General features: G+C 46.7%; 1 protein-coding gene across 4 annotated transcripts in view; it reads right to left on the reverse strand.

The window, feature by feature from the left end:
• Lpin (phosphatidate phosphatase LPIN) overlaps positions 1 to 12,131 on the reverse strand; it is a 125,153-nt gene that overhangs the window by 29,247 nt on the left and 83,775 nt on the right. For all 4 annotated transcript variants that reach the window (XM_050181499.3, XM_050181498.3, XM_050181501.3 and 1 more), the window contains exons 4-10: positions 10,192 to 11,024; positions 9,051 to 9,319; positions 8,028 to 8,196; positions 5,707 to 5,868; positions 4,237 to 4,401; positions 2,265 to 2,334; positions 1,552 to 1,677 (exon numbers count right to left, since the gene is read on the reverse strand). In XM_050181499.3, the coding sequence (XP_050037456.2) occupies positions 1,552 to 1,677; positions 2,265 to 2,334; positions 4,237 to 4,401; positions 5,707 to 5,868; positions 8,028 to 8,196; positions 9,051 to 9,319; positions 10,192 to 11,024 (1,794 nt within the window). The remainder of the gene's footprint in view (positions 1 to 1,551; positions 1,678 to 2,264; positions 2,335 to 4,236; positions 4,402 to 5,706; positions 5,869 to 8,027; positions 8,197 to 9,050; positions 9,320 to 10,191; positions 11,025 to 12,131) is intronic.

The following is a 12,131-nucleotide window of genomic DNA, read 5'->3' on the forward strand; positions in this document are numbered from 1 at the left end:
TGTATTCCAGTTCAAAAAATGTCAAATACTAGTCAGCAAGACCAATTTGTAGGAGCACACCCTGCATGTGTGCGTGTGTGTTTTGGTCAGCAGGTTGGCTTGACTGGCCTGCAACTAGCAAGCCAACGAGCCGATCCCCTGTGACAACGCCGACTGCAGGATAGCAGCCTAACGGCAGTGCAAGAAGCACATTTGTAAACCGCCATTGTTCCGTGTCAGCAGCAGCGTTTGTCACTTCGGGCACGAATAATGCACGCATTGGTGATATGAAACACTTGTTTTTAGAAAAAAACGTGAACAAGGTGAATGCAGGAGCCAATGTTTCGACAAGTGGACTTGTCTTCTTCAAGGCGACATATGCTTTCCTCGCCACAGTATATATAGGTGGGGTTCTTCTAAAGGGGAGGGGGTGTGAGGCGGGAGGGTGCAGAAACGAGGGAAAGTGTGTTAGCGTGTCGAATTAGTAAAGGAACGCTGTGTACAAGGTCAAAGCCAGGACCCCCTGAGGGGAGGGGGGGTCCCCCCTGAGGGGGGGTCCTGGCTTTGACCTTGTACACAGCGTTCCTTTACTAATTCGACACGCTAACACACTTTCCCTCGTTTCCGCGCCCTCCCGCCTCACACCCCCTCCCCTTTAGAAGAACCCCACCTATATATACTGTGGCGAGGAAAGCATATGTCGCCTTGAAGAAGACAAGTCCACTTGTCGAAACATTGGCTCCTGCATTCACCTTGTTCACGTTTTGCTCATCGCCTTGAATTGCCATCTCCCGGATTCCCCGTCTTTTCTCTTGTTTTTAGAAAGTGGCTTGAATCACATGAACTCCTTGTTTTTCTAGGTGAATGTGTGCCTAGTCAAGCACAGCACAGAGATGCGGTGCTTGCTAATTGTGCAACAATGGCCTAATGGAAAACGTCAGCAGCAGTAAAGTTAGTAGTTACCAAACTACCAAAAAGTAGTTAGCAAAGTTAGTAGTTCGGGCAAGTTGGTCCAGCATATTCAATGTACACGGTCGTCCACTTCCAATTTGAACACGGCTCCGGGCGGCCGGCGAGGCCGGCGCTCCGCGGAGCGCCGCTCGTGGGCGCCGGGGTAACTAAAGCGCCGGCGCACTGGCAGCCACAGGCGTGGCCTCAGCCACGTCGTCTGCTACAGCGCGCCAGCACACACTAGACGACGCGGCTGAGGCCACACGTGTGGCTGCCAGTGCGCAGGCGCGTTAGTTACCCCGGCGCCCACGAGCGGCGCTCCGCAGAGCGCCGGCCTCGCCGGCCGCCCGGAGCCGTGTTCAAATTGGAAGTGGACGACCGTGTACTTAACTGCGATACAGAAAGGACAAGGCACATACGCATGCGACTTGTCCCTTTCTACTTTGCGATGACACAATTAAAAAAAAAAGAAAAGCCATCCACCATGGCAGATGTCAGTCAGTGCAGAGCAAGACCGATATTCCACATTTTCTTTAGTTCCCATTCTTCCACTCATAATTGAAAAATGAAAAAAGAGAGGAACAACGGAAATAAGTCAGAACAAGAGTAAACAAAGCCTACCTGAGAATCTGGCTTGTTAACGCCGTCAGGCTTGGCTCCTCCAGTTCGGCCCCAAGACCACCACGAGTAGGTCGCCTTCTTCTTCTTCTTGGGCATGTGGATGTCTGCCAGCCTGTCCAGCGTTTTCTGAAGAGCACACAAAAAAGAAGAAAAACTGACACTGAACGAATGCACCAAGAGTTCGAGCTTTTTGTTATTCTTATGAACTTCACAAAGGTGGAAATTTGGGCTTTTCGGTGGTCCACTGTGTTGTAATTGCAAAATTGAAGCAGAGAAGTAGTGGAGTCTGCTGTGTTAAGCAGAAATGCTCCAACTACAGTGAAATCACGACAAATTGAAATCTCCTAATTTTAACTGACAGACCACTTGAACTGTTACATTGGCACCAGCAATGTCCGCAGTATTCGAATAGAAAAAGAAAAGCTTCCATGAATTCAAACTCTTAAAACCAAGCAACGGTTTTTCTGAACAAAATTTCTCACTCCCATAGAGCGCTTTTTGGACCAACCCAAGCCAAAGGCTCCCTGCCACTGGAAGAACAAATGTAATGTAGGTATAATATGTTACATGGCATATATATATATATATATAAAAGCTGTTTGAAAGACTCTTGAAGGGTATAACTGCTCATTGCAGTAATTGAGCTAGGAGAACTTTAAGAATCCTTAAAGCCATTTATGTACTATTATTATTTCTTTAAACACCCAGTTTACCTCTGGCAAGGGCCTCTGGAACATGGCTATGGACAGCAGGTGCGGCGCGATGGCACTCCAGTTGTAGTACCTGCATGGAAAAAAAAGTTGGTGAACGATTCCTGCGTACTCCAAAAGCCAGAGAGCACATTGAGTGGGTGCAATGCACCCTCAAAAACTGATCGAAGATGTTCTGCTAATAAAGCAGCTACACAAGAGCTTATTCCTCAAAGTTGGGCACAGGTGACGTCTAGTCAAAATTTGCTACAAAGTGCTAGTGAAGCCACCAGCATTGATCTGCCAGACAGCATCAGTGAGAACAAAGGGGCAGCGACAATGATGATGATCATGATGATGAAACTGAAAAATTACTAGACTAAGTTCACACCCCCATAAACACGTTCCCTGCAACCTGGGGCACAGGTGGGTCACTGCAGCTATTCCTCCCGATTGGCTTTGAAGGGTTTTGCAGAGTGCAAGCGACTGCTAGAAGTCAACGTAGAGGACAAATTCCTGTTGTTTCAGGATGGACTCATCATGAGGTCAATCTCTCTTCCCCTTGAAAAAGTTTTCAAAGAGCACAACTCTTTTCTGATTCACTGGTGAGTCACGATGCACCAGAGGAATACGAGGAGTGACCCACCAGTGGGCCATAGCGCACGGGAATCGCAACCTCGAAATGTGCAGTTGCACTGAATGTATTAAAAGGGTTCTGAACCCCCCCTCGGGCTTAGTGAAGAAACCCAGTCCGCAGATGGCATACGCTGCTGTGAACATCTCAGCCAAATTTTGTATTCGTGCATGGTGCGTGGAGGGTTAGTACACTCAGAAAAATAGAACTAAATACACACAAAAAAAGCAATCTTTAAAAGGACCCTGAACTACTTCTTGGGCTTGGTGAAATAACAAAGTCCGCGGGCAGCATACGCTGCTGCGAACCTCTCGGCCAAGTTTTTCTGCCGTACGCGGTGCGTGGAGCTTGGAAGTGGGTCGTAAAGTCACCTTTCTCTCAAACACTCTCTTTTCAACATAAGACCCTGCCCTCACTCTGTTCTGGGCCCTTTATTTCGTCATCGGATGCTTTATTTCGTCCTTCCCTTAGACGGCTGCTATTCGCTGATAGCTGATATCAAGCTGCGGTCGGCTACATGACGTGGATACCGGCTGCCGCCGCGGGGTGCCGTCACGAGTCTACTGGCTAAGCGCACTGCGGCTCGCTGAGGACAATCGCATTTGGCTTGTGTTTAGCGCATTGTAGGCCCCAAAGGCGAAAGCCATGGCCATCTGAAATAAAATTTGGACTGCGCGCCACGGTGACATTTAGAATGTGGAGAGTTGCGGGCATGCTCCACTGCACCATAGCCTTCGCAGTGCAAGGCATTGAAGAAGAAATGCGTGCACAGCGGAGGCCATGTTTGATTGCAGATCACTACGCTTCTGCTGATTGCATTGAAGCACTTTTTGTGGCAGTATATTTCTGAAATAGCCTATTTTCACTTCAAATGCCTTTCTCCACTTTGATAAAAAGTGGTTCCGGGCCACTTTAACATAACGAACAACCAAGCACATATAATGCATGCACTTGATTCAGTAGCTAATTAAGGCTATTGATTTAATTAGGCTTTTCCATGGCAAAGTTGGAATTGGCTAGCGCAACATGGGGATAATTGGAGATCGCAGGGAGAGGCCTTTGTCCTGCAGTGGAGATAAAAATAGGCTGATGATTATGATGATGCCACAGGATACATTACGCTTCCTTTTAGTGGCCCAGAGTGTTTTTTTTTTTTCCATCCACCATCTTGTTTTCTGGAAGCTGCCCAAGTTTCTGCATTGAACCACTTATGTACCATCAAAGTTGGACCAAGTACAGCTAAATACTACACAGTCAATTTTTTTCGCATTTTAGCACTAGTCAAATGGCTTAAGCTGAACCCCTCATCAGTTAACAAACCATCCAGTTCACAAGAAATGTCAAGAGACGTAGTCAACGTACTTTCCGCCCATTCGAATTACAAGGTCCGGGTTGTTGAGCACGTCCGGGTTCTCACAGAAGGTGTCGTACGTGATCAGGAAGTGAGCAAACTTCTCCTCCATCATGGACTTTTCGCAGTCCTGGAGTCCCCCGCACAGGGACATGGCAAGGTCCGAGTACTTGTGCCTGTTTTGGGCAGTAAAAACAGAAAGCTCTTAAAAAGATTAAAGCAAGTGAGTAAATTTTACTTTTTCTTATTAGTTACACAGTATACAAAGAGACAAACTTTGCAAAAAGCATTTAGATTCCTAGTTTCAGGTTAGTTCAAATTCACAACAAATTTCTGTGAACAGAGCAGTACAGTCGAGCCTCATTCATACGTTCTGGAAGAAAATGCCCTAATTGGGAAAATGTACAACCCGGAATGACTAAAACATTGGGCAGGCTCAAGTGTAGTTGACATCTATGCAATTCAAAGTATTGCGCGAATTGTTGCAGCACAAGACGCCGACGTGCACCAAACCAATGGGGCTCGATATGTGCATTGTCGTTCTTGCGACTTCGGCACTTGCCCACCATGAATTTGGCCCCGAGTCAACAGCTCCTTCGGAAGAGGTATTTTGGCAGGAAGTTATGGCATGCCTGCTCCGTAAGAAAAGTTGCGGCAAGAGACACTAATAGTATGCGTCGGGCTGGCAAGACCCAAGTGTTCCGACACGCACTTTGTAGTTATTCAATTATACAATGTTTTAAAATGGCGACAAAAAACCGAAACGAAATTGGCCGGGTGGGCAACACCGGAATACGATGCCACCAGGGCAAAATGTGATGCTCCTTTCGTGCTGCCTGCCACAGGGAATGGCGGGCCATTAGGGTTATCACCTACTAAAAGCATGCAGTATGCTTTTAACGGCGCAATATCTATGAATGTGTGACAACATAAGAGAACATTTGTTGATACTGGAATAGGAACCGAAGTGCATGCTGGCGTTTTCACAGGAGATGGGTGGGCAAGTTTTGCAGGGAAGCTGCTGCGGCAGACAGCTACTGCGTTGATCGCGCATGCCTTGCGCCTTTTTCTTGTTCACGTGGGATCTAATGGCCAGAAAACGTATCTATGATTGTAGTTTGGTGATGTGCTGAACGGTGGTGCCAAAAGATAGTGTTTTCCAAGAATGTATGAGCTGGTAAACCAAAAAAATGAAAGGCGTAATTGTAATGGGTCACTTTTTGTGTTCTCAATCATGAACATTGGTGCCGGGAAATCGTACGTAACAGGATCGTATCAACGAGGTTATACTGTACATAGTCCGAAAAAAAAAAAAAAAAAATACAGTGAGTCATTATAAGTGAGTATCCCCACTTAATGTACCAACAGATGTTTCCTGGTGCTCACTGTTCACCAGCTCATGTGATTCATAGCTCGAACTGCACCGTATGTCTTTGGTGAGACAGGAAAGCTGGAGTGTGTGATGTGGGGAGCGTGGTCACCTGCAGAAGTCGAACATGTTGTGCCGTTCCTCTGTGTCACTGTCCAGGCAGTGCAGCGTGGTCATGTGGCCGGCGCCCGTGTCGCTGTTAGGAGACTGGGACAACGACGGCCCGTTGCCGGACTCGGCGTCGTCGTCTTTGCCTCTCGGCGAGTGCGCTGACCTGAAAGGCAATGAACAGGATGACTCCAGTCTTCGTGGCGCTCGCTGAAACTCGCTGGCTTTGAGCAACCAGGGTGCAGCAACTTAAACGAACACTACAGGTGAATATTAAGCGAGGCTTAGATGTACCAGATGTCACTTTGACCAAGAGCCAAGTTTTCACAGGTGAGAAAATGATGGATGTCATGAAATTACAGCTGCGTGTGACAACAAGATTTTAAAGAAGCAGTTTTATCTGGACTAAGGAGCCTCTATGGTAAGTGTGCATCAGCAACACATGCTTTCAATGCTTTTTGGCACAACTTAGACCCCCCCCCCCCCTCCCGATACAGTAACCCTCTCACTACAGTCTTAAGTGCTATAAGTTATAACACAGCTTTTTTACATGAAGGTGCATGAAAAACACTAAGCAATTATGCAAGCAACTGGTTACTGGTTACTTATTTCACACATGAAATTAAGGTTTTCTTTCTAGCCTTCTCTGCTGTTCTGCATTACTAAATGCCTTTACATTCCTTATGTTTTCCAGTCAGAAATAGGAAATTTCCAGCTTCAAACGTCTTCTATGATCACAGAAAAATCTGCTACCTCAAACGAGCACGAGCGATCACACAGGATGAACCAAAAGGCAAGACCAGGTTGCCACAGCAACCACAGTACTATTCCACTTCAAAGAGCTGCATTAAGGGTTCAGTCACAAATGGGGTGCGCCATCCTATTAAGAGTGGAATGTGGGAATCCCCATGTACAACTGATGCTTGACTACCAGCACAAGAGGGAGAGAATAACTTATTTAAATGCTCGCTCAATGCCAATTGGGATAGTGCACAAAGAAGAACAGACTAATACCCCACTCACACGGGCACTTTCCAAGTCCTTTGAATCAATGATCCCTTACTTCAAAGGAGAATACGCGCTGTCACACAGGGCGTATTGAAGGAGGCTTACTCGAATCGTGCTATGGGTCAAGGGAGGCCGCACTCGTACTTTGATATCTAGAGGGTGTCCAAGAGAATAAAAAAAATCTGTACAGTTGAAATCTGTAGGGCTGAAATCGTAAGTTGAATTTTCACCTTTCGGAACAAGTTTCTAAGTAGCATTCAACACTTTCGGGACACCCGCAATCTCAATCATGAACGCGCCGATACACTAGCGCCGGCCCGGCCTGTCGTCAGCAGCAACATCGACACAACGCAGGTGCCATGTGCGATTTGGTTATCGGCTGCTACACATCAAAGCCTCCTCGGCTTTTTCTGCGCGTCACCAACTTTTTTCGTCCCTCGCAATTCTTGCTTTTTAGTTCTTTTTTTTTACCACATCTACGATAGGCCCAGACCCGTCGCTGAACTGCATGCCGTGATGAAGCCAGGGTTGTCGGCAGGCAGTTGGCGATGAAGCGCCGCGTATATTGCACACCTTTTTGCCTGCTGCCTCGACGTCTATTTCTAGCGATGACACTGCAGCGATTTCCAGTACTACTTCTTTGTTTTTTTTTCTCTCATCTTCAACATCGTCACTCATCTTCACAATCATTGTTTTGAGAAAACAAAGTGAGAATACCAACTGAAGCAAGGGTACAGTGTAGCAAGGGCACCACCGAACTATCGATGTCAACCTGCGCCAATGTGCGGTATACAAAGCCGTACGCACAGTTGCCATCATTACAATCAATACCTCCATATTTGATGAAGTAACGCCTTTACTATGAGTGCACCTTGTTTTAGTGCTTCAATGTATTACAAAAAGTAAATATTGCAGTAGAAGATTCTGCACAAATTTATTCTAAAACGTATTTGGGCCTATACTTTTATTACTTTTGAGGTGACGGCACTGCAATGGATACATTGCAGTTTCAAAGCAACCATGTAGCACTGACACGTATCACTTGAAATTATGCTCCTTTGAAAGCTCTTCAAACGACATCTGGCATGCCTGTGTGACTGAAGTATTACAGTGGCTCACTAAGGAAGCTTCACATGCGAAGCTCCGCATGAAGCTAATTCATTGGCGTCTGGCCATGCTAACCATGTCAGTGTCGTAGTCCTGTGTATTTGCACACAACGTTATGCACATGGGTAATATTCCACTTGCAGCAGTGACTACAATAGATGAGCTGACGTAAACAACACCAGGAGCAAATTGATTAACACACTCCCTTACCTAAACTTTGGAAAGTAGAGGGCCGCAACCTCAGGGTCTAGTTCCCTAGGGTCGAGGTCATCTAGAAAGATGCCGTCCTTGGCCGTCGCCATGTCTTCCTTCTGCTTTTTTGTTGGCTTCATGAAGCTTAGCACTCCACCCAGCATCGAGGGCTTGCCGCCTTCCCCAACTGTCATAAGCACGTGCAAGGAAAAACAAAAGGAAAAAAAAAAAACATTCATGCTCTACCAGAAAAGCACAGCATCGACAAGCGTGTAAGTGTGCAGACTGCATTATCATTGTCCCTCCAAATCACTCTCAATGATAGCGTAGTGTCTAAAATTAGGCCAAACATTGTCGCATTGGTGCACAAAATGCTGCCAATGAACTGGATGTGGCTCATGACACTTTTTGACCTATAAATAAATCAAGATTCCTAATGAAAAAAGAAGCATTGAATCAGTTTAGACTGGTAGAAACATATTTCAAAAGTCTATTAGCATTTCTTTGGCATAGAAGAAAATAGTTGTTAGCAGAGCAAATGAAAAATAAGGTTCCTATACTGAATTTTTTTGTGTCCAAACAGCAGCACATTTTTCTTTTTTGTGATTCAACAGAATTTTATCATACTTCTGCTCATGTGCCCCCCATTTGCATTATATAAAGATATCATATAGTTATGTTATAATTACATATAATTATAATTATATCTATATTATATACATATGTATAAAGATAAAGTTAGTTGTAAACAAGGTTTCAACCTGGCAACCTTAAATTGTCAGGTGGAAACCTTGCTTACAACTAACATGCAACTGATTAGCCCTGGGCCAGTTCTGTCAAAGTCCATGACGGGTAATCATGAACTTCCCTTATAAAGGGAAGTCAGCGCAAAAACGTCAAAAGCTGGTGTCGCTTTCTCACTTGCTAAGCTTCTCCTACGAACGAGACTAAATATTCAATACTTCACTAGTGTAGTTTACCAGCCCAGGCTAAGGTAATGCTTCAATGTAGAGTCCCTCTTAGATGTATTCAATCACTCACCCAGCTTCTCTGTAGCGTCCTCCTCATCCGAGGACAGAGGGCCCAGGTGCTTCGCATCCTGGCTGTCCCTGGAGAGCCTGACGACGCTGTTCATGGCAGACGTCGCCGCGCTGATCTCCTCTTGGGAGAACCGCGACGCGTTCGGAATGTGCGGAAGCTCGCCCCATGTCCAGCTGATGGTGTTCTCCTCCGTCTGGCTGTTGGCGTCCATCATCTGGTTCTCGTACTCCGTGTCGGACTTGGGGCTCGAGGGCCTCGAGTTGTGAGGGCTGCAGGAAGGGTTTCATCAGATTCCATGCAGCCAGAACTGCCTAGTAGTAGTACTAGTAGACAGTAGTAGCAGTAGAAGTAGTAATTTATTGCCTTTAATAGAAAATGGCAGAAGGGAGGAGAGCAGAGGAAGGGCTGCGTGTAACCGCCTCACTTTACAGTGGACAGCTGAACTGTCTCGCGGCCTTGGAAGAAATGTAGCATAAAGGAATAGAAAACAAGGAGCTGAAAGTCACAATGAAAGAGACATTGGGAAGGAAACAGGAAGGCATAAGTTGAACAAAGGAACACGACTATGCATAATTTTAGAGAATTAGTGTTGCCACATGTCCAGCTTCGGACCAGCATAGTTCGGTTTTCACAAATTATGCCATATGCCAGTCTGAGTCACAATTACTGGTTTTTTGGTCCTACGAGAATGCTGTGTTGCAAGAACACCCATCGTGTACACAGTGAATTAGAAGGCCACATAAAATGAGCCAAACCTCAGAGCCGTCCGAGGCGAATTTCAATCATGTGCAATGGCTGCTTTCATGCAACATATGCAACAGTCCTCCTGTTGCATATGTAAGCGGTATAAAACTGATAGCAAGTTTATGGTTTTACTTTTATTGTAATGTACATCCACTTTTCATAAAAGGTCCAACACTACTACTCCTCTCTCACAACCAGTTTTTGCTGTGACAGAAATGACAAGCCTACCAAAGCTTCCGTAAACATGACTGTCTTGTTTTCCCTCGTTTCAAAAGAAAAAGTGTGATCTCAACAAATGCAACTTCAAAGCATAAAACTTCATTGGTAAAATATACCTCAAACTGGTCCCTTCGAGTATACCACATGCAATGGTAAGAATGATCCAGCACTGCCGTACCTGCGCGGTGGAGTTAAGTCTCCGTCGCTGTACGGATGGAACGCACCCCCGCCGGCGGGAAACGTCACCGACAGCCTCTTGGGTGTCATGGTCCGCTGCCACTCCTCGCGTGCAGCATTAATGTCCGCTGGCATGGTGACCGACCGACTCATAAACATGGCAACCGCAGCCGTGGAAGTCGACGGCGTCATCTGCGGCGAGGGCGAGGAAGACGACGGCGCGGTGATGCCGATAGCGGTGCTGCCGCTGCGTTCTTCCTCGAAGTCGCTGTCCATCTGAAAGATGTCCTGATCGTCGGTGGCAGGCGTGGATGTCCGGCTGTGCGGGTCCTCGTTGATGCGCGAGCGCCGCCGGATGGGGTGTTTCTTCTTTCGCCTCCTCTTGCCTGGCTGCTGCTGTGACTGCTGCTGTGGCTGCTGCTGGTTCTGTTGGCTGTTTGGCATGACATACTTCGATTCGTTCACCACTTCAACCCTGTCTTCGTCGTTCTCCTCACAACCAGTGATGGCCGCCTCAGTCTGTACGCCGATGGACTCCTGGGGTTGCTGCCGCGACGCCAGCATGGGAGATGGCTTGTGAATCCGAGTCGTAGAGAGCCGCCGCGGCTCAGTCATAGGAACTGAAGGAATCGGCGTCGCCGGTGTAGTACCGGTGATGGTTGGGAGCTCGTCGTTGGTGTCTGTGCCCACCGTGAACTCAGCCTGTATGAGGCATTCGGGCCGGCCGCTGTTATCCAGCTGTTGGCTGAGGGCCGCCTTGAGCCTGTTCAGTTCCTCGCCTATGTCGTGGCAGTCGGGTAGCGGGGATGTGGCCAAGTGGATGGGTACTTGGTCCTGTTTGGAATAGAAAAGTCACTTCATGCTTGCTAATGTCTTTGTTTACGTTGCAAAGTGTTCACTTTATACCTAGACTGCATCACTAAACAGTTCAAACAAGAGAGAAGTTCACAGGAAGATGGAGGATTGCAGCAACCAACAGCGATGAAACAAGACACAGAGTCTCCTAAAAAAAATTAAATTATGGGGCTTTATGAGCCAGAACCATGATCTGATTATGAGGCGCGCCGTAGTGGGGAACTCTAGAAATTTTGACCACCTGGGCTTTTTTAACGGGCACCTAAATCTAAGTACACAGGTGTTTTTGCATTTAGCTTCCATCAAAATGCGGCCGCCGTGGCCGAGATTCGATCCCGCAACCTTGTGCTTAGCAGCCCAGCACCATAGCCACTAAGCAACCACAGCGGGTGACACAGAGTTTCCTGCTTAAAATTGCTAGAAGGAAACTGTGCATGGCGCTGCTATCGTCCAGCCAGCATGGGAAATGATGGTTAGTAAACGAATTTGTCTGACCTTCATGCTTGTGGCTTCAGACGTTATTGCGGCTTTATTTACTGCACTTTAACTGCCTCCTCCAGCCTAAATTTCGAAGCATTCCTATATTTCTAAACGCACAAGGCAACAGACCTTGCGCATTTGCGCAATTATTGCAAACTGTCGCATTAATCATGTCACATTTTGTTGAATATGAACAAAATTTTCACAGTCATAAAGCTGTTTCGAAGACAGAAGGATGAAGTTTAGGCAGAGCCATGTACTAACGATCATTCACAAGCTGGCTGCACCACTATACTGCTCCCACAGAAACTAGCACCAATGTTCCCTCTAGTAACTTATTTTTGGAAGCTCAATGGAACAAAGGATGTCTCTGGAGCCAAAGTTCTGACAAGAAACTCGTCTTTGTCAGGGCGAAGAGAAGTTTTGTTGTCCACACGCTACCCCATTGTGAGACAGTGGTTGACACTTATTGACAGTCACCGAAGACTGGAACGTGTCTGTTTGCTGCGGAAACTTACGTACCTGCGAGGTCGCACAATTAAAGTGTGAACCATGCGCAAATAAACGCTTGCAAATGTAGCATCTACCACGCAACACTAAGAAACA

This window comes from Dermacentor andersoni, chromosome 7 (genome assembly GCF_023375885.2).
Source record: "Dermacentor andersoni chromosome 7, qqDerAnde1_hic_scaffold, whole genome shotgun sequence".
Classification (NCBI taxonomy): domain Eukaryota; kingdom Metazoa; phylum Arthropoda; class Arachnida; order Ixodida; family Ixodidae; genus Dermacentor; species Dermacentor andersoni.